Raw genomic sequence first — 27,185 nt, 5'->3', positions numbered from 1 at the left:
TGCCACCGAAGATGATCAAGAGAAGAATATCGACCCTAGCTTCCCTGGCCAACTCCAAAACTGGACAGATCAGCTTTCAGGAAAAGAGAGCGGATGAGGGTATGTCTACAGAATAAATTAATTGATGAAAACTTTATTCATTACTCGCGGTTTTACGTAAATTATTATACATAAACTGTGTTGACCAATAATTTAGCTTAAAAACATTACAACACTTAAAAACAAACACATACCAATTGTTGGTTAGAAGGCGATCGCCGAATTCGTCCTCGCTTTCTCCCGTGTCGCTGGTCGTCGTGTCGTTTTCGTCGGTTTCGCTTGCATACGGTTCAAACCGATATGGCTCAATAGCTTCAGTTTCTTCTTCAATTTCGCTTAAGCCGCTGAAATCCGAGTCTGAATCCGAGCTAATGTCGCTATACCTTGCTGTTCTATGCGCCATGTTTGTTTTTATTGGCATCACTATGTGACGTCACAGGAAAATGGACGGGTGTATATAACGATGGTTAAAATCAGGCACTTTGAAGCTTTTTTTAGGGATATTGCGTGATGGGTAACATTTTGAAAAAAACTTTGAAAAATAAAATAAGCCACTGGGAACTGATTTTTAATGGTTTTAACCCTTCTGAAATTTTGATAATGTTCCCCTTTAAAAACAGCCTGCAAGTACACAGAGCCCTGGGAACATTATTAAAGAGCGAATGCACGCCTGTGCTGCTGAAACCCAACACTCATAGAATCATAACATGTTCAGCAACATGGTGATATATTACATGTGCAGTGAAGTGTACATTATTTCATAAGATAATGTTGTACCTTTCTTATGACACACAGCAAAAAGTCTTGCTTGTCAAAGTTGTTCCATCAGGTAGCTTCCACATTGATCGTATCCAAAACAGCTGACTGTCATTAACGCCGGCGGGAGTGTCACAAAGCCCATTTTGATGTGTCTTTTTTAATAATGTTGAGTAAAAATAGCAGCATATTTACATTTAAACATACAGTAAATTCTCTTATAATGTGTTTAAAGGCAGCAAGGCAGTGTTGTTGAGCTTGGAAATGACAGAGCACAACCGTGACATCATCACAAGTCTCTGTTTGTTCCGTGTACACGCATACGCTAAGCGGAGCGTTTTGGAACTCTACACTTTGGTCAGCGTTTGTAAAAGTCTGCATTTTTAAAGACAAAAGTATGCGTCTGCGTGTGGACAAGAGGCCTAAACGCAGAGATAATTATGCGTTTATTAAGTATCCGTCTTTGTGTGGACATGGCCTTAGTCGGCGTGTTGCGTGTGATTTACCAAGACTGTGGGTGTCAGAGTATGTTGGTGACAAACCCCAAGATGCAGAGATGGCAGGCTTTGTTCAGGAAAACATGATTTAATTTAACACTATAGCAAAAAAACAAACAAATGGGTACAAACAAAAGGCGGAGAACAAACTTGGCTATGAACTAAAATAGCACAAAGGCTAACTGTCGACAAGAAACAAAAACACTTACTGTGACACGAAGGAACTATGACATGAGCAGAGTGAACAAAAGTAGACAGAGCTACAACGACAAGTATTATGACAGGTAGTAGTGACAACGACAATGACAATAATCCAGCACTGACTGGAGGGGAAGGCAGGTTTAAATAGCAGCTGGCTGATTGACACCAAGTGTGGCCAGGTGCCAATCAGCCACAGCTGAGGGGAAGCAGCACTCAGGGAGACAATCAGGAAATGAAGACAAAATAAAAGCGCTGACAGGAAACTAAGACAAACGCAGAGGAAAAACTAAAACACAGTCAAACTGTCAGGGACAAGCCTGACAGTGGGTATTTGAAAAGTGGTGCAGACCGCCTTATTTAAATTAGGATTTTGCGTGTACTATATGGGGCATCACCCGGAGAGACTCTTATTTACTGCACATTCATGTTATCATGCTCCTACCTGTGGCATTTTGTTATGTTTTCAAACATGCAGGAGACATTAACCACTTGTACGGGCATTTTAGAATCAGTCGTTCAGTGCATCTACATTCACACCATTTTTGTTGTTGTTTTTACCGCTGAAGGTGCATGGGAGAGAGACTGCACTTACTTCGCTTAATACGCAATAATGCATACTTCAGGAAGTTTTTATCATTTAAAGAATATTTTAATGATATATTATTTGTGAAATAAAAGAACGTCATTAAAAAAAATACTAAAGGACAACAAAATGCATCAATTTGTGAAATGCACTTTTTGGGGGGAATTTTGCCTCTCGTTAATTGTAAGAGACACAACGATGGATGTTTTTTAATGCATTCTAAATATTAAATAAATGCGATCAAATGTCTGCTTACAATGGAGCCTGTAGGAGCTGTTCTATTCTGCTTATAAAGCCCCCCAAAAACATCCAAACACCTCCATTAGGGTTTTATATACATGATGTAAGTTTATAAGTAATGTAGTAACGAGCACTTTTATAATAACATTTCATATTTATAATTTTAAGCATACACGGCGCAATAATTTCAAAAATGCATCACAACGCTCGCTATTTTTCATCACTAGAACGTGCCGTCCTGCGGGCCAAATTGAAGATGCCGGCAGGCCGCAGTTTGAACACCACCGCTCTTAATTACCACACTCTTTAAGTACCATACTCAATTTTGGGGTACTCTACCCACCTCAGCTTGTGGGGGGACAACGTCTTCACAGTCTACAAAAGGGAGCTGCTTTCAATCAAGTGCATATAGTTGCAGCCACAGACACTCTAAGTCACAGGTGTCAAACTCAAGGCCCGGGGGCCAGATCTGGCCCAAGACATAATTTTATCCGGCCCGCAAACACCTGGAAATGATATGTGTCAAATAATTTTCCCACTAAATGTAATTGATTTTTTTCAATTTGACAGAAAAAATATATGTACTGCTTGAAATTGCATACCTTTTCAACTTTATTAGTGTCCAATATTGCAACAAATATTACAGTATATTATCATACTTTCCAAACATGTTATTGCCTAAATAAAAACACTTAACTTTATAGCATACACATCAAATTAATAAAAATGACAATACATTTTTGCATTGTTCTTACAGCATATTATTGTAAATTGAAAAAAACTACTAACTACTATGCGTTTAAAATTCTGTTACTTAGTGGCCGGTTTTTGACTGTAAAATCTACGGTTGTTGTTTTTAACGGTGTTTTACTGTAAATGGAAAGACGGTACATTTGTTTTTACGATAGAAAAACTGGCAGCTAAGTTGCCAGTATAAAAAAATAACTTGTACTGTTTGTCCACTAACAATATAATGTTGTAAAAAGCAATGTCAATGGGGGCGGTATAGCTCGGTTGGGAAAGTGGCCGTGCCAGCAACTTGAGGGTTCCAGGTTCAATCCCCGCTTCCGCCATCCTAGTCACTGTCGTTGTGTCCTTGGGCAAGACATTTTACTCACCTGCTCCCAGTGCCACCCACACTGGTTTAAATGTAACTTAGACATTGGGTTTCACTATGTAAAAGCACTTTGAGTCACTAGAGGAAAGCGCTATATAATATAATTCACAATTCAATTCACAATTTAACACAAAAATTCTGAAAACTAAACTGCCAGCTGTTTCCGTAACCCCCCCCCCCCCCCCCCCCCTCCCAGACCCTTGATGGGTATTTTGTTCAAGGAAAATAGTTGAATAGTTGAAATATTTGCGTTTGTGCGCATGAGCGCGCATGCTCTGTAGCCGTGGGTTGCAGACATCGACAGAACAGCTGTCTTCCACATGACAGGGGGAGACAACGTCCGTGTAATGTCCGTGTCGAATGTGGAATTCACTCGGGCCAGTCACATGACACTTCTACCTGTGTGAGCTTTTTTTTTTTGTGTCGTGTTAGTTTTCACTGTGTTTATAAGCCAAGGAGTCAGAGAGCTAATCTTTCCTGTGATAAAATGGCAACCAAGTTAATCAAAAAGGTCAACCAAGCTCCCGCCATCAGTGTGTGAATGTGTGTGTGAATGGGTGAATGTGGTAATACTGTCAAAGCGCTTTGAGTACCTTGAAGGTAGAAAAGCGCTATACAAGTATAACCCATTTATCATTTATTTAACCAACAAACGAGATTTCTCTATAGAATCTCCTCTCTGGTCAACAAAAGCACCATGAGGATTCTGGCGGGAACTCTCGCTCAACCCTTTTTCGATTACGCATGCACCTCCTGGTACCCTAGCACCTCCAAAACCCTCAAATCTAAACTCCAAACATCCCAGAACAAGCTAGTCAGATTACTTCTAGACCTCCACCCCAGATCCCACCTCACTCCTACCCACTTCTCCAAATCCGCTACACCTCCCTGATACCGAAGTACATGTCAAACTACTTCCTTAACGTGACCGCCATAACCACAACACCAGGGGGAGCTCCACTAACCTCGTTAAACCCAGATTCCGAACTAATAAAGGTCTTAACTCATTTTCTTTCTATGCCACATCAATGTGGAATGCACTCCCAACAGGTATAAAAGAAAGTGCATCTCTATCCTCCTTCAAACCGCAATAAAAGTTCACCTCCAGGTAACTACAACCCTAAACTAACACCCTCCCCGGATTGTTAATAATCAAATGTAAACAATCAAATGCAGATATTTTCTCTCTCTCTCTCTCTCTCTCTCTCTCTCTCTCTATATATATATATCCTACCAAGTCAGACCTACACTGTTCCAATATCCATTTCTCTGTTCTCAATTGTTGATGACTAGTATGTTCCAATAGCAGCAGAAGTGCACTTTTTGGAGAGCTGTATTATTTTCAGTTTTGTGCCCAAAAGACTGATTTTATTTAACACTATATTATTATTTATACACCTATAGTGATCACAGAGACAGATTGTTTTTGTGTTACTGTATATATTTGTTTTTCTGAAAAATCCCACTTAACATACTTTGGGTAACAACAGTCAGTATTTTTATTTTTCTATTTTTAAGGGGATAACAGTCAATATTTATTTATTTTATTTTATTTTTTTCTTATAAAAATAAAACAGAGCTTTTGTTAAACCAAATATTGTGTTTTTTTTCATATACAACAACCTATCTGGATTCGATAAGAGAATCAATAAGGAATCGGTTCGATAAGAGGATTCGAAAATGGGCTCGAACTCGATAATTTCTTATCAAACATCATCCCTAGTGTCTAGTTTGAATTACTGTTCATATTTATGTTAATCCTAAACATTAGTTTGTGTGACATGTTTTTCCCCACACTTCATGACGCATATTTTCAACTGAAACATATAATTTCGATTACATTCCTGGAATTAATTGGGGAAAAAAACAGTATCATTAAAAAGTCGGAAGGTTTTCATATATTGGATTTAATTAAAGTATATCAAATCAATATTATACAATAAATATAAATCAATGAAACCTTTACTTCTTGTGAGCCCTACATTTGACTTGACTGTAAATGACATAATTTTTAAAGGGGAACATTATCACCAGACCTATGTAAGCGTCAATATATACCTTGATGTTGCAGAAAAAAGACCATATATGTTTTTAACCGATTTCCGAACTCTAAATGGGTGAATTTTGGCGAATTAAACGCATTTCTAGTATTCGCTCTCGGAGCGATACATCGGGAAGCAATCCGCCATTTTCTCAAACACCGAGTCAAATCAGCTCTGTTATTTTCCGTTTTCTCGACTGTTTTCCATACCTTGGAGACATCATGCCTCGTCGGTGTGTTGTCGGAGGGTGTAACAACACGAACAGGGACGGATTCAAGTTGCACCAGTGGCCCAAAGATGCGAAAGTGGCAAGAAATTGGACGTTTGTTCCGCACACTTTACAGACGAAAGCTATGCTACGACAGAGATGGCAAGAATGTGTGGATATCCTGCGACACTCAAAGCAGATGCATTTCCAACGATAAAGTCAAAGAAATCTGCCGCCAGACCCCCATTGAATCTGCCGGAGTGTGTGAGCAATTCAGGGACAAAGGACCTCGGTAGCACGGCAAGCAATGGTGGCAGTTTGTTCCCGCAGACGAGCGAGCTAAACCCCCTGGATGTCTTGGCTCACACCGTCCCTTATGCCACCGAAGATGATCAAGTGAAGAATATCGACCCTAGCTTCCCTGGCCTGCTGACATCAACTCCAAAACTGGACAGATCAGCTTTCAGGAAAAGAGCGCGGATGAGGGTATGTCTACAGAATATATTAATTGATGAAAAAGTGCATGTTGTTGCCAAATGTATTTCATATGCTGTAAACCTAGTTCATAATTGTTAGTTTCCTTTAATGCCAAACAAACACATACCAATCGTTGGTTAGAAGGCGATCGCCGAATTCGTCCTCGCTTTCTCCCGTGTCGCTGGCTGTCGTGTCGTTTTCGCTTGCATACGGTTCAAACCGATATGGCTCAATAGCTTCAGTTTCTTCTTCAATTTCGTTTTCGCTACCTGCCTCCACACTACAACCATCCGTTTCAATACATTCGTAATCTGTTGAATCGCTTAAGCCGCTGAAATCCGAGTCTGAATCCGAGCTAATGTCGCTATAGCTTGCTGTTCTTTCCGCCATGTTTGTTTGTGTTGGCTTCACTATGTGACGTCACAGGAAAATGGACGGGTGGTTAAAATCAGGCACTTTGAAGCTTTTTTTAGGGATATTGCGTGATGGGTAAAATTTTGAAAAAAACTTTGAAAAATAAAATAACTGATTTTTAATGGTTTTAACCCTTCTGAAATTGTGATAATGTTCCCCTTTAAGATATAAAAATGAGATTGAGAGCAGTTCATTTGCGTTCGGAGCATGCTCAGGAGCACTAGTTGCTCAACATGCAACAGATAGTTCCATTCGAGCCACGTATTTATGGCATCGGCATAATGTTACAACATGTTGATCCAGCATTCCTACTCCTACTACAAGCTAAACCTCGAAGGGAAACACTGCTGACTGGCTGGTACATTTTTATTAGCGGACAAAATTGTGCCTCTTAGCACAGACATGGATCACACGGATGAGAGAAGGTTAGCTTTGTCGTTCTTTACTACTATGCACACTTAACTTCCAGTACTATTAAACCTAAAAGAGAAGACATTTGCAAGGCTGCTGTTGATTAAGGTTCTTCCCTTGGACTGCTGTGCACAAGTGGCTGTTCCTTCTTCTTGCAGCTGGGCCAGCGACACACAGGACAACAGTGTCGTCCCGCAGCCAGCCACACCACGATGCAGTGCTGATGGAAGGCGTGACCGCAGGGCAGACCCATCAGAAGCTCCTCCCTCACAAAGGTCTCCAAACACACCACACACTCGGAGCACTGCAGCATGTTGCAGGGCCAACCGGACCAGTCACTGCGCTTGTCCAACACGCCATCGTCTGTGTTTCCACAATCACACTCGGACGTCACGTCGCTGTCCTGATGTTCGCTGCTTTGCGCAGCGTTGTCGTTGGGCTCGCCGTCTGGTGGGTCAGCGGCGCCGCAGCCAAACTTCCAGGTGGGCAACGCTTTAATGTAGTCCATGCTCACTAGTGGGCGGAGCCAGAGATCGGGGAAAGCCAGACGCTCTAGAAGGAAGTTGGGGTCGTCCTCCCAGTCTGATGGTGCCTGTTGCAGTGATGCGATCGGGTGGAGCAGATAAGATGTGTACCATTCCCACAAACTGGCCAGCCACTCCAAGTTCGTGCTGCTGTCCTCTTGGCTTCTGTTGCCGCAGCGACGTTTTTTTTCAAAATAATCGACCAACAGGCCGTGAGCCAGGTAGGTAGACAAGAAGAGAGCTGGGTGGGACGAATAGAATGTCCAGTCAGTTCTCAGTAAGCTGGCTAAGGTGGTGGTGTCAGCATAACGAAGCAGCTTCAGACTGTAACCGTACAGACTTTGCAGGTATGACAGCTGGACCAGAGCCTGTGCGGGGACAACAAGGAGATGTTTACTACCTGCTTAATACTAGGGGTGTTCCAATCGCACATTGGTCCCATGTCAGCAAAAAAGCAAGTATCAGATCCGATATATTATTTGATACAAGCAGTCCTGCAGTGTGTTTACTTGTGCAAAGCTGTACAGCCAGTTAACATCTAAATGTCCTTTAATAAGCACACAAGGTTGGTCTTTTCTTGTATTTTACTCAAGTCATTTACAAAAGGTAAACATGGTAGGCTATAGGCTACTAGAAGCTGGCAGCTACACAACCAAGTACACACAGCACACAAGCTAGACATGTAATACATGGCCTAACTGAACAATATTGCAATCTAAAACAGCACATTTGTTAATATAAATAAGTATCAAATAATTATAGTTGCAGATTACTTACACATAAAAATTCTCCCAGGCAGAAGCATATTAGCTTCGAGTATCGAGTAACAAACGTGTCCACATCACACATCTTACTGCGTCATGAGCTTAACTTCATGAATTATTGTGACCGGTAGGGGTCACCAAAAAACTAATTACCACTCCACTTAAACAATTCAAATACAGGACAAGTCCATTTCAGACTGTTGGTAATAAATAGTATGTATTAGGGCTGCTAATCTTTGGGTGTCCCACGATTCGATTCAATATCGATTCTTGGGGTCACGATTCGATTCAAAATCTATTTTTTTTCGATTCAACGCGATTCTCGATTCAAAAACGATATTTTTCCGATTCAAAACGATTCTCTATTCATTCAATACATAGGATTTCAGCAGGATCTACCCCAGTCTGCTGACATGCAAGCAGAGTAGTAGATTTTTGTAATTTTATAATTTTAAAGGACAATGTTTTATCAACTGATTGCAATAATGTAAATTTGTTTTAACTATTAAATGAACCAAAAATATGACTTATTTTATATTTGTGAAAATATTGGACACAGTGTGTTGTCAAGCTTATGAGATGCGATGCAAGCGTAAGCCACTGTGACACTATTGTTCTTTTTTTATTTTTATTTTTTTAAATGTCTAATGATAATGTCAATAAGGGATTTTTAATCACTGCTATGTTGAAATTGTAACTAATATTGATACCGTTGATAATATTCATTTTTGTTTCACTACTTTTGGATTGTTCTGTGTCGTGTTTGTGTCTCCTCTCAATTGCTCTGTTTATTGCAGTTCTGAGTGTTGCTGGGTCGGGTTTGGTTTTGGAATTGGATTGCATTGTTATGGTATTGCTGTGTATTGTTTTGTTGGATTGATTAATTTAAAAAATAAATTTAAAAAAATAAAACATTTAAAAAAAATGAAAAAATAAATAAATAAATTTAAAAAAATTAAAAATCGATTTAAAAAAAAATGAGAATCGATTCTGAATCGCACAACATGAGAATCGCGATTCGAATTCGAATCGATTTTTTCCCACACCCCTAGTATGTATGTACGATTCCTGAAAAGTTGTATCGAGACACCCCTAGGTATTACTGTATCTATTAGGTACACATTCAGATCCAGTAGCAGATCTACCGTATTTTTCGGACTATAAGTCGCAGTTTTTTTCATAGTTTGGCCGAGGGTGCGACTTATACTCAGGAGCGACTTATGTGTGAAATTATTAACACATTACCGCAAAATATCAAATAATATTATTTAGCTCATTCACGTAAGAGACTAGACGTATAAGATTTCATGGGATTTAGCGATTAGGAGTGACAGATTGTTTGGTAAACGTATAGCATGTTCTATATGTTATAGTTATTTGAACGACTCTTACCATAATATGTTACGTTAACATACCAGGCACATTCTCAGTTGGTTATTTATGCGTCATATAACGTACACTTATTCAGCCTGTTGTTCACTATTCTTTATTTATTTTAAATTGCCTTTCAAATGTCTATTCTTGGTGTTGGGTTTTATCAAATACATTTCCCCAAAAAATGCGACTTATACTCCAGTGCGACTTATATATGGTTTTTTTCCTTCTTTATTATGCATTTTCGGCCGGTGCGCCTTATACTCCGAAAAATACGGTATTTAGAGGATTCTGCCATTAAAAAGAAACCATATGTGCCGTGCTTGGAAACACCTGAGAGGGGAAGTCAGGGTAATTTGGCAGAACTGCTTGTATCGAAGATTATATCACACATTTTACATGCAACCACATTTAATCTGTTGTGTTTTTTGCTTATATTTGACTTATATCAATATCCTAAATATGACACTCCATAGTATAAACAGTGTATAGTGCACTTGCATCAATTAATAATAAGTTTTGTGCAAAAATAAAACATTTCCTACCATAATTGGAAGCCAGGACAACAACAAAATGGAGTTGTAGGTTCCAAGTGTTCGGATGAGGACAACAAACCGTTTCACTGTTGCTCCCTGTCCAACAGAGAACGTTTAAAAAAAAAACATTTCTTAAATATGTACGGTACATGAAGTGGTCATGGAGTAAAAAACAAATATGAATCTGTATTCTATGCCTTACACAATGAGTACATGATGTCTAATCATTACAACATTACCTGTTACAATCAATGTGAGGGAATGTTGTGGCAATGTTGAGTTGTGTGTGTGTGTTATGCACCAGCAGTTGGGATGGGTAGCCAATTCAGTACTTAAAATTGGTACTACCAGATACAGATTCACATGAAATCAAACCGTTGCACATGACGTGATGTCATGGCACTGGCTTTAAACTGGGGGATCTCAAATGTATATGTACCATAAAACATGCACACACACACACACACACACACACACACACACACACACACACACACACACACACACACACACACACACACACACACACACACACACACACACACACACACACACACACACACACACACACACACACACACACATTCTAGGGCTGTCAAATGATTAATTTTGAAAATCAGATTAATCACATTTTGGAATTTGGATTAATCATGATTAATCACAGGAGATTACTCGCTTACATAATTAAAATTTGCTTAAGAAAAGACCCCAATATTTGTACATAAATGCAATTTTATTGTCAGAATATCATTCGGGAATATTTTTAAACATTTTACTTGAATGCATGTCATTTTTTTGCACAAAACTTGGTAACAGTTTTATTTAAAGTTCTTTCAGGCTGTATTTTGGAGTGAAATTTTACAGCACACCGGCTGGAAAATTTGAAAAATGGAGTCCACATCTCTTAACGACTTTTCCTGGACAGTCAACACCACATCAATTATCAAGAAGGCTCAGCAGCGGCTACACTTCCTGAGAGTCCTCGGGAAGTACAACCTGAAGCCTGACCTGCTGCTGACCTTCTACCGCTCGTCCATCGAGAGCCTGCTGACCTACTGTATTACAGTATGGTACGGCAGCTGCACTGCAGCAGACAGGGAGAGGCTGCAAAGAGTGGTCAAGACGGCTGCCCTCTCCCCTCTCTGATGGACATCTACACCTCCCACTGCCTCAACAGAGCCAGTGCCATCATCAAGGACAGCACCCACCCTGGCTCTGACCTGTTCCACATGCAGCCCTTTGGGAAGCGCTACAGGTGCATTAAAACCAAGACAAACAGGCTAAAGAACAGCTTCTTCCCCAGGGCCATAACCACCCTGAACGGACTGCCCCATTGTTAAAGTTAAAAGTACCAATGCTTGTCACACACACACTGGGTGTGGTGAAATTTGTCCTCTGCATTTGACCCATCCCCTTTGATCACCCCCTGGGAGGTGAGGGGAGCAGTGGGCAGCAGCGGTGCCGCGCCCGGGAATCATTTTTTGGTGATTTAACCCCCAATTCCAACCCTCGATGCTGAGTGCCAAGCAGGGAAGAAATGCGTCCCATTTTTATAGTCTTTGGTATGACTCGGCCGGGGTTTGAACTCACAACCTACCGATCTCAGGGCGGACACTCTAACCATTAGGCCACTGAGTAGTCCCGCATAACTGCCTTCTCTTCGGTGCAATAACCCATTCCACCAACCACCCTGTTTTTTTCATGTAGATATTCATGTATATATTCATTTCACCCACTGTATAGAGTGTACAGGGTCACATATGTGGGCCACACCTTTCTTTGCACTTCTAAATTTTTTATATTTTTATATATTTACACATTGTTTTCTTGCATGCACACATCGCACTGTATGGAATGGCCTCAATCTCGTTACCCTGCGCAATGACAATAAAGCTGATTCTGATTCTGGAGTTATTGTCACTCATCTTTGTACTTACGAACACATTGACGATTAATCTAAGTGTGTTCATGATTAAAGCGATAAATTTTGGTGATTAATCACGAGTCTTTGACAGCCCTTATACGGACACACCCACACGTATGTATGTATATATTAGAGATGCGCGGTTTAAGGACACAACCGCGGAGTCCGCGGATTATCCGCGGGTCGAGCGGTTGAAATAAAAAAAAATTAGATTTTATCCGCGGGTCGGGTCGGGCGGTTAAAATAAAACAAAATTTGATTTTAAATAGATTCAGGCGGGTGGCAGTTAAACCAATTCGGAAATATATACACATAGTTAAATGTTGTTACCCACATACGAAAAACGAGCAGGCACCTGCAGCATATGCCACAACAGAAGAAGAAAAAAAAAAAAGAGATGGACACTTTTACGGAGCGGAGAAGGGACGCCTCGCCGGGGTCCGGGACCGAGGCCCCTTCCCCCGAGAGGGCCCCACCGGGAGCCGTAGCTGAGGTGATCCGCGAGAAGGGCCCGACGCACGTCCAGGGTCACCACCGCGCCCACCGCACCGACACCCCGCCTCGTCCGCATTCGCCGCGGCCGGCGTCACGCGCAGCAGGTAAGCAGCTTACCTGCCCGCCACCCCCGTGGCCGGGGGCTCGTAACAGGGGTCACTCCGCGCGCTCCGCCCGCACAGCTTACCTGCCCGCCACCCCCGTTGCTGGGGGCGCGTAACAGGGGTCAATCCGCGCGCAGTGCGCTCACGAAATGGGTGGTGCTCACTCTGGTGAGCCGAGTGGGCCACTTTTGGTAAGCAGAACTGGCGCTGCGGGATGAACCGAACGCCGGGTTAAGGCGCCCGATGCCGACGCTCATCAGACCCCAGAAAAGGTGTTGGTTGATATAGACAGCAGGACGGTGGCCATGGAAGTCGGAACCCGCTAAGGAGTGTGTAACAACCCACCTGCCGAATCAACCAGCCCTGAAAATGGATGGCGCTGGAGCGTCGGGCCCATACCCGGCCGTCGCCGGCAGCGAGAGCCGCGAGGGCTAGGCCGCGACGAGTAGGATGGCCGCCGCGGTGCGCGCTGAAGCCTCGGGCGCGAGCCCGGGTGGAGCCGCCGCGGGTGCGAGGGACATCGCACCTCCACGCGCTTGGAGGTGCGCTCAGCGCGGCTCCCAGATGATTGCGCACTGGTGTGCGTCTGGGCCGTGACAGCGTGGCACGCATTGAATGTCTCTGCTACATTGGATCAGTCTCCTTTCTTTAACAGGCAAAAGCTTTATAACCTCACTAATGCCTTGCATCGTCTATATTAGATATATAACAACTGGCGGGTGCGGTTTTGATTAAATTCAAGTTCGGGTGGATGCGGATGGTTGACGACTTTTGTGATGCGGTTGCGGATGAAATAATTGCCTATCCGCACATCTCTAGTATATACATATATATATATATATATATATATATACATACACATATATATATACATACACATATATACACAAACATATATATTTATACACACACACACACACACACACACGAGCGCACAAGCTCATATAGTACCTGCGACTAACAACTTCAAAGGAGTAGAAATGTACCTGTGTTATGAAGAGGTCCATCCATGCTAGCAAGTTGATCACGACAAGACTCAGAACAAAAAGGTCATTGACCTCAGGCTGGACTGAACGCAGGAAGGTGTCCATGGCTTCTACTGACAAGAACTCACCACTACTGCAAAAAATTAACATAAGACAGAAATGACATACATGACATTAACACAGGATCAGTGTCTTATTTAATCATCACCTATTGCCGTAATGGTAGATTCCCTCTGGCATTTTCAGGATGTAGGCCACACTCTGCGTCACACCAACCTCTAATAGGCTGCTCTGGTTGTCCCAGCGACTTACGTCCACAAAGATGAACTCGATCCTGCCGGTAAACTTAACAGAAAGCGACGAGAAGAAGACCGGCGGCTGGGGTAAGGGGGCGAAAAGAAACATCTTCAATGGGTGGAGTGGGTCGGGGCGCCATTCCTCCAGTAGTTTGTCAGTATCACGCAGTGTCTTAATGCGGTGAGACATATGTGAAGTCATCCAGCGGAAGATATGTTCGGTTTCAATGCGACGTCCATTGTATTCTTTCAGCATGACTTTGCCCTTGGAAGCAGACGTCTGCGGAACCGACATGATGAGAGTAGAACGTTGCCAGCCACGTCTGATACACGACCTTTTGGATACAGCACAGAACAACCTTTTTATTCATATCTTTTTTTTGGTCTTTGCTCCAACATTGACGATGAAATGTGAAAAATAGGTAGGGCACGTGCTTTATCTGATGGAATTTTATCTTTCCTACTAACATTCACAAGTGTTTTATTTCTAAAGGTCATTCTTGCATTTTTTTATATCACTCATCCTGTTCAGACCTCATTCCAGCTGATCATCAGTAATGATAGGTATTGTTTACATTTTAATCAATACATAATTGCTACTTTTTAAAACAGTGCTGGTGCTTAAGCCATCCATCAATTTTCTAATAATTTCTTTAAGAATGAAAAACAATGCCTTTTTATTAGGGATCGAACGGCCAACGATCGGTATCGGACAGTTTTCTTGGAAAAGTATGTGATCGCCATTGAAGATTAATGCCTTTCAATGCCGGTCACAAACGGAAATCCCCTGTGGCTAATATTGTATGTATTTTTAGTTTCACAGCTGACAAGCTAACAGCTAATTATGTATCTCCATACAGTGTAGAGCCGATCCCTTAAGTTAATACTAATCACCTCCATTACGGCAAATAAAATGCATTTCTTAGTATCGTAATTATCCTTATCAAGTAATAAGGATAAGGCTAAGCATGTTGCACACTGAGAGCAGTCATGCTAATAGCTAAAAATAGCTAAAAATAAGTGCTTTACAGCAGAACGTAAGTAGTTATTAACAGGAAATTAACAAGTAGCTTAATAAGAGACTAAAGAGAGGATAATATAAATATATTATCCTATATTATATTAAAAAAAATATATTAAAAAAAATTGCAAATCGAATCCCAATCGCAATTTTGGAGAGAAAAATCGCAATTTGTTTTTTTTCTCAAAATCGTGCAGCCCTACTTTAATACCAACACACAATAAATACATTGATACTAGTTTTTTCAGAACTACTGTTTAATTGTGCAGAACACAACCTGACCATCATTAACATACTTTGCCACCACCAACAAACTGAAAACATCCGGGCTGCACACTCATCTTTCTGGATCTCCGCCACCTTTGACCTTAAATATTCTCTTGTTTTGTCCTCACACCACAGCTAGAGTCTATGGATCTCATCCTCCAATGGTTTAATCATATCTCGCTGACAGAGCTGAGTATGTGGCCTCAGAGAGAGGCAATGTCATCACACTCCACTGTCCCACCTGTGGTGTCCTTCAGAGGTCAGTTCTTGGGCCAGCCTTTATTACAATCAACACACTCCCCGCGGAACACATCAGCAGAAAACATGGGGTCTCTTTTCACTTGTATGCTGATGACACTGAGCTATAGCTGAAAATTAATCTCTGAGGTCATTCTCAATATCCAGTCTATTTCTGTATTTTGTTTTCAGCTGAACCAGAGCTCAGAAGGTGTACTCACAGAGAGGGGTAGTGCTAAATAGTAGGCAAAGATAGACTTAATTTTCATTTCTCTTTTGATTGATTAAAGCATAGCGGTAGGTAATAAGTGAAGGTCTGTCTTCCTACCTGTGGTCATGAGAGCAGTTAAATGTTCCAGTTCTGATTCCAAACTGAGACACCTTCTGGACCATCTTTCCCCAGCTGGACTTACCAAGCAGGGCTTCTCGGTCCTGAGCAATGACCTGCATCAACAGACACATGACAGGGACGGAGAGGTGCAACATGAGCCCACACAGTTTATACACCTTTTTTCACCGGTTATTGTACCAGTGTATCACATGTATTTGACACAGCACATATTTTTTGCTAGTCTTACTGAGCTGGACAGTTGAATTTATTGTTGCTTTACAATAGTTGGCCTGTGAAGGATAAAGTACTGGGAAACATTGTGATTTAACTTGTATCTGTACCATCATGGGCCATGGCTAAATGATCTAATTTACAACAGCAGTGAATACAAGTGACTAAGAAATATTACATTGGAAGAAAATACTAACAAAATGTAAATGTGCTAACAAAAATATAATTATGCGTTCAATTCGAAATGCATAGAGAAAAGGCTTATTCTGTCTAATTCCAGTAAACCAGCCACAGCATGAGTGTTGCGGTCATTGTCTTACATTGGCCAAATAAAAGGCCACACCAAAATATGCAGATTTACTGTATTAGTTGCTGGGTGCGGGACCACTATTTGTCTCGTATGTCATATGTGCTGATCCAGAGCATCCAAAACATGCTTAATGTTAGACATGTTCAGTGAGTATGCTGGCCTTACAAGAACTGGGATGGCTTTCAGCTTCTAGGAGTTGTCTACAAATAATATGGGGCTGTGCATTATCATGCTGCAACATGACATGATGGTTGTGTGAATGGCACAATGGGCTTCAGGATCTTGTTACCTTATTGCTGTGCATTCAAAATGCAATCATTTGTGTTCATTGTCCATAACTTGCACCTGCTCATACATAACCCTATGGGCCACTATATCCACAACACAGCAAACTGTTCACCCACACAACACCGTACACGTAGAACAAGTGAGCACCTATTCAAAGTGCCAGATGACACCAAAAGTGAGTATTTACCCACTCACAGTAGGGTTAGAGATACTTTTCCCCCCAACTCTTAACTAAATATTTCCAAGCATCGACAAGGTCCCAATTGATAGAATTAACTAACTAAATAACTAACAAAAAAACAAACCACAACTCAGAGTAGGGTTAGAAGGCTCAAATTGAACCCATTTAGGCCCTGGAGGGGTCTGGGAAAGTCCCAAAAGAACTAAAATGGTCCCAATGATAAATGAGGTTGCACCTAAAAGGGCCCATTGCCCCAGCCTTTGACTCTTTGGTACATATCAGACATTTTAAAGAAACAAGACTTTTAGGGGTAAGTCCGTTTTTTGGTACTTTGGGACCTTCAAGTCCTTTCTTGAGACTGTTTCCAGTAAAAGTCAATAGGCCCCAGAGGGGGGCCACGTCTGTTCAAAATGAAAGAAACTTGTCTTTACCACACTCAAGTAGGCGACGGACTGGAGTTGGAGACACCCGATAAGGGTAATAAGCATGCAGATTAGCGAACCTGAGACACTTTCATTTGTGCAAAAATGATTTGGTTATGCAAACCGATGTTTGCAGCAGGGTAGTCTCAGACATAGTGGAAGTGAACGTGCTGGATGTGGAGGTTGGATGTACTGTTGTAAACTCTTTAAAACACCTTTGGAGACCTCTTATGATAAAGCTTTGATAGACGTTCCTGCGGCCCCTATTGCACACTCCCTCAACATTTGCAACCCCTGCGGTGGTAGCCAAACTCATCAAATCATGCTGTCCAATCAGTGTCTTGCACCTGTGAAGCGGCTGATTATCTCAGCAAAGAACAAGTGCTCACTAACACAGATTTAGACAGATTTGTCAACATTTGAGAGGAAAAGGCCTTTTTTGTACATACAAACAGTTTAAGATCTTTCAGTCGTGCTCATGAAAAATGAAAGCAACAGCAGGTGGTTTTGTTGAGTATAAAAAGGGCTGTAGACTTAGATGTAACAGAATACATATTATCTAATCATATAGTAGTCAATAGTCATTTGGGAGATTACCTGAACCAACCAGATCCCATCTTTAGTGTCCTCCACTAGTTCATAAAAGTGCATCTCGCCACTGAAATGTGTGCTGCTGATGTCTCCTGCCTCTGTTTGCTCCTTTTCTTTCTTGATGGCAGAGTACAGCTCCCCATGTGTCAGCTCTCCTTTAAGAATGACAAAATTATTTTGGTTTGAAAAGAAACAATTTTAAAATGTTCAGTATAGGGCTGCAGTTATCGATTAATTAAGTGATCTATCCGCATAAACGTGGGGATAGGTTGATTGGCAACACTAAGTTGGCCCTAGTGTGCGTGTGTGTGTATGTAGTCTGTCAATCTGTATTGGCCATGCAATGAGGTGGCGACTTGTCCAGGGACAGGAGTGGAAGAAGTGTCAAAAGATGGAGCTAACTGTTTAAATGACATTCAGACTTTACTTAAATCAGTAAAGGAGCAGCATCTCCTCATCCGGAAACATGTGCCGCGTGAAAAACTGTCCGATCGGAGCACTAATAACTAAAGTTCCTTGGGTGAATAATGTAAATTCACTACACAGTTATACGTTTTAGCGCTTTCATGGCGAGTTTACGGACAGATATAAGTAAGAACTTTACACTACTTTATATTAGAAATGGCAACAGAACAGCGGAGGTTGAATGCCCCATGACAAGAAGATAGAGAAAAAGTAGAAGCCTATCGACTATGTCGTCGGTACGGACTACAAAGGCAGACGCACGCAATTTTTCAGGATTTATGAAGATCCCAAATATAGATCAGCGGGTACCAGAAGGTAAGAAAAGTTGCTTTTGCATAATATTGAGAAACAAAACGGCAGATAATATATCTTACCTTAAATACACACCATAATACTCATATGTTTAACGCGCCGACAATTCACCAAGCGGAGCGGCTTCCGAGCTTACCAAAGTCGTACTAACAGATTTTGATAGATTTTTGAGCACTGTGTAATATTTTCAATGGAACATATAAAATGTTGGTGTTGTTTACTTGAGTGATATTGCCATCATACCTCTTACCATGTATCCCTTATGTTTGACTCCCATCTACTGGTCACACTTATCATTAACACCAGTGGTCCCCAACCACAGGGCCGCGGCCCGGGACCGATTGGTACCGGGCCGCACAAGAAATATATATATATATATATTTTTTATTTTTTATTAAATCAACATAAAAAACACAATATATACATTATATATCAATATAGATCAATACAGTTTGCAGGGATACAGTCCGTAAGCACACATGATTGTATTTCTTTATGTAAAAAAAATAAATAAAAAAATCCCCCCCCCAGCGTTGACCGGTCCGCAGCTACAAAAAGGTTGAGGACCACTGATTTACACCATGTACCAAATAAAATTGCTTCGAGGTCGGTGAGCAAAGCCAGAATTATTCTGTACATTAGGCGCACCGGGTTATTGGGTGCACAGTTGAGTTTTGAGAGAAAAAAAAAAAGTATTTTAAGTGCGCCTTATAGTCTGGAAAACACAGTAATTATGCAGAGGCCAGCAAGTGCAGCTGTGCCATGTGTATGTTGGTAAACCCCAACCCTTGTGTGGTGTTCGGGTCTTTGGGACCCATTTTCATTTTTTTATTAAAAGAAAAATGATACAATTAATTAATTTTTCAAACTGAGACTCACTGGCTTTGGCTCATTTTCTGTGAAGAACATATATCAGAATACATATTTAATGAACACACACACCATACACCCCCCATACACATTTCTATTACATATAAGATCTCCGGGTCCACTGGACCCGGGGCTAATAGAAGTGTGGAAATTGATGTTCTGTGTACCACACGCACCCCCACCCCCACCCCCACACACACACACACACACACACACACACACTGAGACAGGAGGAGGACAGCGTGTAGGTACACAGAACATCAGAGGGTCAAATGTGCGAGAAAATGAGAGCAGACAGTGTTGACAAACAATGTTGCAACCTTGTGTGGGAACCGCAGGTGCAGAAACACAAAAGAAGAATCCCTGTGGGATGCAAAAACTGGCAGAGAAATTTCCATGCAACGTTCATATTGTTGTTACTCAGCCAGTGTTTGTGGGTGTGATGGACCCGTTGCATTTTGTGGCTTTTAATGCCTCCCAATCAAACACCTTTATGTTAAAATACTGAACAGATGTTTACCTTATCCCAATAAACATCTGTTCAGTATTTTAACATAAAAGTGGGTCTGATGAACCCGTTGCATTTTGTGGCTTTTAATGCCTCACAATCAAACACCTTTATGTTAAAATACTGAACAGATGTGTACCGTATCCCAATAAACATCTGTTCAGTATTTTAACATAAAAGTGTTTGATTGTGAGGCATTAAAAGCCACAAAATGCAATCCATCAGACCCACAAACGCTGGCTGAGTAACAACAATATGTACATTATACAAGGGTTTAAGAGCTGGTGTATGACACAGAGTTAACAGATCAGGCTTTTAGCTTGGTGCCTAGCACGCTTGTCTTAGGACAGTGGTTCTTAACCTGGGTTCGATCAAACCCTAGGGGTTCGGTGAGTCGGCCTCAGGGGTTCGGCAGAGCCTCCGCCGCAGGGGTCAAGACACGCCCGACTCATCGTGTAAATAAAAACTCCTCCGTGTCGGCTTATTATGGATACCCCCAAACAATGTTCCCTCTAATTTTCCATGTGTGTGAGCAAACGCAAAAACTCCTTGAGCATTCAGTGGAGCACATGTGAGCGGGGTCAGACGTGCACATGCACTGTGGACACACCTGCAGCACACCTGTCCCAAACCTGACTAAATAACAAGTTCAATGTTTTATTACTGTAATCAAATGACAGCAGTCATTTCCATGAGATTATTGTCTAATATAAGTGTTTTGGCCCACTTACAATGACTATAACATTGTGTTTTTCATGAGTTGTGTACTAGTATTGTATGTCTGGGTGGGGGTCCTGCTTTGGAAATAATGTGTACCCCTTTCAGATATCGCATTCAGTTCCCACTAAAACATTCACATGTTGCACAATGAGATGTAAACATGGAATCATGTGTCCATTCCTGTAACTTTCCATTTGTAAAATATATCTTTATTAGTATTTCTTTAATATAATAACATTTTATGATTACGGTTCGGGTTCTGTGAATGCGCATTTGAAACTGGTGGGGTTCGGTACCTCCAACAAGGTTAAGAACCACTGTCTTAGGAGGATCCAAATTCGAGTCCTGGGCGGAACCTGGTGGGTTGCACAAAACTAATGAATTGAATTGTATTTCACTACCAACTCATCAGTAAACACACAATGAACTAAAGGTTTGAATAAATAATTTGTAACTGTATTTGTAAGATATTTTGTTTTCTGAAATAAAACAATAATTTCTGCTTAAAGTTTGAAGAAAATATGTTTTTTTTTGTGGTTGTGAGAGTTGCTCGACAGACAAGTGATGCATGCAGATGGTGAAAATGTTGATGTTTACCTGACTTCTCCACCAGCTGGCTTACATCTTTCTTCTCAGCCAGTCCCGTGTAGGACAGCCCTCGACACTCCAAGATGGTTTTGAGCTTCTTGTAGCTGAGAGACACTGGATCCACCAACTGCGTGGCGAACACGCCGGTCTCATACCAAACCACAGCTTCGAATATCCGCGCTAGCATAAACAACAAGACCAAATAAAGGAGCAAAAAGAACAACTTGAGCCACATCGTACAGACGCTGAAAGCAAGATGATTCTTCCGTTAGCTTGCGTGGACTTCCAGACATGAGCTTGGGATTTTCTTCTTTCGGCAGACGAATATGATGTGAAAATATGCTCGGGAGAACACCCCCTGGCTACGCTGCGGCCCCCGCCCGCGACCCTGTGAGGGACAAGCGGTAGAAATGGATCGATAGCAGTCGCTGTAGCACAGAGCCTGTTAGCTGTCAACAGCTAGCCCATTAGCTTAGCGAGCTCGGTCATTTCAGGGCCTTTCTGACGTAACGAGCCAAACGGACCACTTTAGTGCCACTTGTCGGCAGCGGCAAGTGGCGAACCGCAGCAAATGATTGGGAACAAAAGCCGCCAAAGTTGAAGTCGCAGCTGTTGTCTACACACTAAGTACACTCGCTAAATCTCAGGTACGAGTCTGCTTCGATCAGCTGGCGTTATGCAAATGACGTCACATCCGCGACACAGTTGCATAAAAATGTTACAAAATAAAACACGAGATTACAGCCATGGATTTATATCCATCCATCCATTTCCAACGCTTGGGGATTAAAAAAAAAAAACTATTTGTTCATGTTTATTTAATTTTGAAATGCAAAAAAAAAATTGTAAAAAGAAAACGTTCTTTTTCTGTGTGTTGAAAAGCAATAACTACACTTAAAAATAGTTTCATTTCCACTAATATTTCATAACAAAAATTGTTATCAACAACACAAAAACACGGACCAAAAACATACCGACACCGCAACTTTATTTAAAGACGAGACTGCGACTGGTATGTTGGGAAAAAACAATGCTCTCTCTCGCTCTCTCTCTCGCTCTCTCTCTCTCTCTCTCTCTCTCTCTCTCTCTCTCTCTCTCTCTCTCTCTCTCTCTCTCTCTCTCTCAATCAATCAATGATTCATCAATCGATGTTTATTTATATAGCCCTAAATCACAAGTGTCTCAAAGGGCTGCACAAGCCACAACGACATCCGCGGTACAGAGCCCACAAGGCAAGGAAAAACTCACCCCAGTGGGAAGTTGGTGTGAATGACTATGAGAAACCTTGGAGAGGACCGCATGTGTGGGTAACCCCCCCAACCCCTCCCTCTAGGGGAGACCGAAAGCAATGGATGTCGAGTGGGTCTGACATAATATTGTGAAAGTCCAGTCCATAGTGGATCTAACACAATAGTGAGAGTCCAGTCCATAGTGGGGCCAGCAGGAAACCATCCCGAGCAGAGAGGGGTCAGCAGCGCAGAGATGTCCCCAACCGATGCACAGGCGAGTGGTCCACCCCGGGTCCCGACTCTGGACAGCCAGCACTTCATCCATATTTATATATATATGTATATAAACATACATATATGTGTGTGTGTATATATATATATATATATATATATATATATATATATATATATATATATATATATATATATATATGTATATAAACATACATATATGTGTGTATATCTGCATATATATATATATATACACATATATATATATATATATATATATATATATATATATATATATATATCAGTGACGTGCAGTCAGGGGAGGCAGGTGAGGCGGGGCCTCACGTGCCATCATGGAAAGAAAAAAAATTTTAAAAGAAAAAAAAATAATTAAATTGTTATATGTATCCAGCAGTGACGTGCGGTCATTGGAGGCAGATGAGGCGGGGCCTCACCTGCCATCATGGAAAGAAAAAAAATGTAAAAAAAAAAAACCAAACAATTAATTAAATTGTTATACGTATTCAGTGATTATACTATAAAGTTATTTTCCATTTAACTTCACCAGTTTTAGATTATTTTTTATTCAAAATCGCTGAATTTTCACATTTGCCATTCAAATACTGAGAAGAGACTTGCGGTGAGTCAGTAGCCAGTTGAGGCACGTCACTGAGTTGAGCCTCACCATGGATTGCGCAATGGCTCGGCTAACTGCTGGCCTGCTGTGCAGTGAGACCATATTGCTATATGAATTATATTATACATTTCCATAGTTAAGTTAGCTGAGGTATATATTGTACAGTGTATTTTGTCAACAACTGTATGTGTGTAACGTATTTCTTGTGCTGAGCAATCATAAAACTGCTGCGAAGACGCACTGTGTGAGGCTCGCAGTAATCCCGCCTCCTGGTGGTAGAGGGCGGTAGTGATCCCAGGGAGCATTTCTGCGACTACTCTGCTGCAGAAGAAGTGACAACAAGCAGCAACAGTTAGCAGCAATCGTTTATTTTTTCTTCTCGCCTGGACTATTAACATGGAGGATTACATATCTAAAATAAAACAGTTTTCTAAACTGGACTTTCAATCGAAGCAGGAGGTAATAATTAAAGGAAGATCTCCATCCAGACAGAGAGACTTTTAAAACTGAAGAAATATAAGGAAGACTTCTATAAATAAGTTATCGATGCTTTTGTTCAAAAGGAGCAGCGCATGGACTTCATTTATAAGTAAAGGTAAGACCATAATAACGTTTTTTTTAATTAAATGTGCTTTTTTTTGTGCTACAGTTTGTATGTGTAAAGTTAAAGTTAAGTTATAGTACCAATGATTGTCACACACACACTAGTTGTGGTGAAATTTGTCCTCTGCATTTGACCCATCCCCTTGATCACCCCCTGGGAGGTGAGGGGAGCAGTGGGCAGCAGCGGCGCCGCGCCCGGGAATAATTTTTGGTGATTTAACCCCCAATTCCAACCCTTGATGCTGAGTGCCAAGCAGGGAAGAATGCTGGTATGAGCTTTTAAACATAACCCGCTAACTGCTGCCAATCAAATGGTGAATAAGATACTCTTTAGGGTTCATATGTTTGTAAATCTGGCTGTGATGAAGTCAGTGCCTCACCAGCCATGAACCTCACCGCACGTCACTGACATATATATATATATATATATATATATATATATATATATATATATATATATATATATATATATATATATATATACATATACATGTATATACATACATACATGTGTGTGTGTGTGTGTATATATATATACTGTATATATATATATATATATATATATATATATATATATATATATATATATATATATATATATATATATATATATATATATATACACACACATACATACATACATACATATATATATAAAATATAAATTGTAATCTGGATTTGTAGTAATGCATATTACACACATGTAATGTTTGTTGTGGTTGAACCAGAAAACAAAGACTATATCCAGGCTTTGTTTTTTGTTTGCGTGTTTGAGTTCATCGATATAGTCCGTTCAGGATTTTGCTGACTTTTTTTTGTGATTGTTGCGGCCTTAAATGACTGAATTTACAGCAGCGTTTTCAGAAAGTTGCAGCAAAAGTTGCAACGTTATGGGGGTTATTTTTTGTCAAACATTATTAATCAGCTTGTGATTTTATAAATTAGTCATCAATGTTTTAAGTGTTGCTCGTAAACTTAACCTCAAAAAAGTACAGGATTTCAACAAAAATTTAAAAACATACTGTTTTGATGTTTTACTCGTTTTTTTACTATACAGTCTTAAAAGTAGACACTAGATGGCAGTAAAAGCACATGCATATGTTTTTTTATACGTTCACGGTTTTCCGAAATATTTTAAGCTTGAAAAGTTTTTGCTCTCAATTTACCGGTCGATCTACGTTCCCATCCTCACCTATGGTCATGAGCTTTGGGTTATGACCGAAAGGACAAGATCACGGGTACAAGCGGCCGAAATGAGTTTCCTCCGCCGGGTGGCGGGGCTCTCCCTTAGAGATAGGGTGAGAAGCTCTGTCATCCGGGGGGAGCTCAAAGTAAAGCCGCTGCTCCTCCACATCGAGAGGAGCCAGATGAGGTGGTTCGGGCATCTGGTCAGGATGCCACCCGAGCGCCTCCCTAAGGAGGTGTTTAGGGCATGTCCGACCGGTAGGAGGCCACGAGGAAGACCCAGGACACGTTGGGAAGACTATGTCTCCCGGCTGGCCTGGGAACGCCTCGGGATCCCCCGGGAGGAGCTGGACGAAGTGGCTGGGGAGAGGGAAGTCTGGGCTTCCCTGCTTAGGCTGCTGCCCCCGCGACCCGACCTCGGATAAGCGGAAGAAGATGGATGGATGGATGGAAGTTTTTGTCCATCTTAAACATTCATTTATGTTCCAACACATTTACTATCGCACATTAAAATAAAATATATATATAAACAATTGTTCGCAAAAATATCTACTGATAATGTCAAATAATCCACAAGTAGACTTTAAAAATTTAAATAACTTTCATCCATCCACATTGTTCATTGTTAAATTCTGAAGCTTTAATCTTTCTTTGCATAACTGAGTAAGCTGTAACGAGAAAGCGCATTTGAGCAATACATACAAAATATCCATCCATCCATCCATCCATCCATCCATCCATCCATCCATTTTCTACCGCTTATTCCCTTTGGGGTCGCGGGGGGCGCTGGAGCCTATCTCAGCTACAATCGGGCGGAAGGCGGGGTACACCCTGGACAAGTCGCCACCTTATCGCAGGCCACATACAAAATATACACATAATAAATAAGGATTAAAAAAATGTCTACATGTACATAAAACATGAATGAATATGAATGCAAAATTGTTTGACCTTACCTAACCACTGTACTTTACTAATCCACAGCAGAACAATAAACATCAAAATAAATCATGTCTTTATTATTTTCATGTGTATTTTTGAATACATGATGCACCATTAAATAACATTTATGTTGTTGGGTTGAATATGTAATATTTATTTCACCACCAGAGAGCGGCATGTCTCCCTCACTGAGTCAGTAGCAAACATGCTGAGTGAATCATTTGCATTATAGAACAGCTGACAAATGCGAATCGGTTCAAAAGACTCGACTCATTTTAGAAGGTCACATCTAGTGGGACGCATGGAGAGTTCACAGATGTGTGTGTGTGTGTGTGTGTGTGTGTGTGTGTGTGTGTGTGTGTGTGTGTGTGTGTGTGTGTGTGTGTGTGTGTGTGTGTGTGTGTGTGTGTATTATTATTATGTTGAATTAAAAAAGTGCAAAAAAGGTTAATTATGATTTGATTTGGTAATTATTTTGTATAGGGCAGCACGGTGGTACAGGGGTTAGTTCATGTGCCTCACAATACGAAGGTCCTAAATTCAATCCCGGGCTGGGGATCTTTCTGTGTGGAGTTTGCATGTTCTCCCCGTGACTGCGTGGGTTCCCTCCGGGTACTCCGGCTTCCTCCCACCTCCAAAGACATGCACCTGGGGATAGGTTGATTGGCAACACTAAATTGGCCCCAGTGTGTGAATGTGAGTGTGAATGTTGTCTGTCTATCTGTGTTGGACCTGTGGTGAGGTGGCGACTTGTCCAGGGTGTACCCCGCCTTCCGCCCGAATGCAGCTGAGATAGGCGCCAGCACCCCCCGTGACCCCGAACAGGACAAGCGGTAGAAAATGAATGGATGGATGGAATTAGTTTGTATTTTTTTTTTTCTTTTTTTTTCAATTTCATATATTCTAATGTGTGAGATTCCGTTTTTTTAGATTTCATTACAGTTTCAATGTTTTTCTTGGTCAGATTCAGAGTTGCACGGGGTTGTTGACAGACATCTTAGCAAAAAGGATAGGGATTGTTCACTATT

The 27,185-nt window shown here is 41.2% G+C and overlaps 1 protein-coding gene across 2 annotated transcripts; it reads right to left on the bottom strand.

The window, feature by feature from the left end:
- Positions 1–6,926: 6,926 nt before the first annotated feature.
- Positions 6,927–22,012, bottom strand: rnf103 (ring finger protein 103). 2 transcript variants are annotated; one of them, XM_061979577.2, is made up of 7 exons: positions 21,340–22,012; positions 17,874–18,022; positions 15,842–15,957; positions 13,901–14,323; positions 13,693–13,825; positions 10,193–10,279; positions 6,927–7,877 (listed from the first exon to the last, which is right to left on the bottom strand). In XM_061979577.2, exons 1-7 carry the CDS (start codon positions 21,563–21,565, stop codon positions 7,089–7,091), a joined length of 1,923 nt encoding a protein of 640 aa, XP_061835561.1. In that variant the 5' UTR covers positions 21,566–22,012; the 3' UTR covers positions 6,927–7,088. The 2 variants fall into 2 exon arrangements, with proteins under 2 accessions (XP_061835561.1, XP_061835562.1); XM_061979578.2 differs by having other exon boundaries at positions 13,693–13,822.
- Positions 22,013–27,185: the final 5,173 nt, after the last annotated feature.

The sequence above is a fragment of the Nerophis lumbriciformis genome, linkage group LG19, assembly GCF_033978685.3.
Source record: "Nerophis lumbriciformis linkage group LG19, RoL_Nlum_v2.1, whole genome shotgun sequence".
Taxonomy (NCBI): domain Eukaryota; kingdom Metazoa; phylum Chordata; class Actinopteri; order Syngnathiformes; family Syngnathidae; genus Nerophis; species Nerophis lumbriciformis.
The sequence above is the reverse complement of the archived record's forward strand: the minus strand, read 5'-3'. Positions and strand labels throughout refer to the sequence as shown.

What these genes read in the sequence shown, in the direction of transcription:
- rnf103 (XM_061979577.2), bottom strand. Translation starts at nt 21,565, where the DNA reads ATGTGGCTCAAGTTGTTCTTTTTGCTCCTTTATTTGGTCTTGTTGTTT. An exon ending in AACTGCTCTCATGACCACAG is followed by an intron (nt 14,324 to 15,841) that starts GTAGGAAGACAG and finishes TGTATCCAAAAG; the next exon opens with GTCGTGTATCAGACGTGGCT. An exon ending in ATCTACCATTACGGCAATAG is followed by an intron (nt 13,826 to 13,900) that starts GTGATGATTAAA and finishes AATTTTTTGCAG; the next exon opens with TAGTGGTGAGTTCTTGTCAG.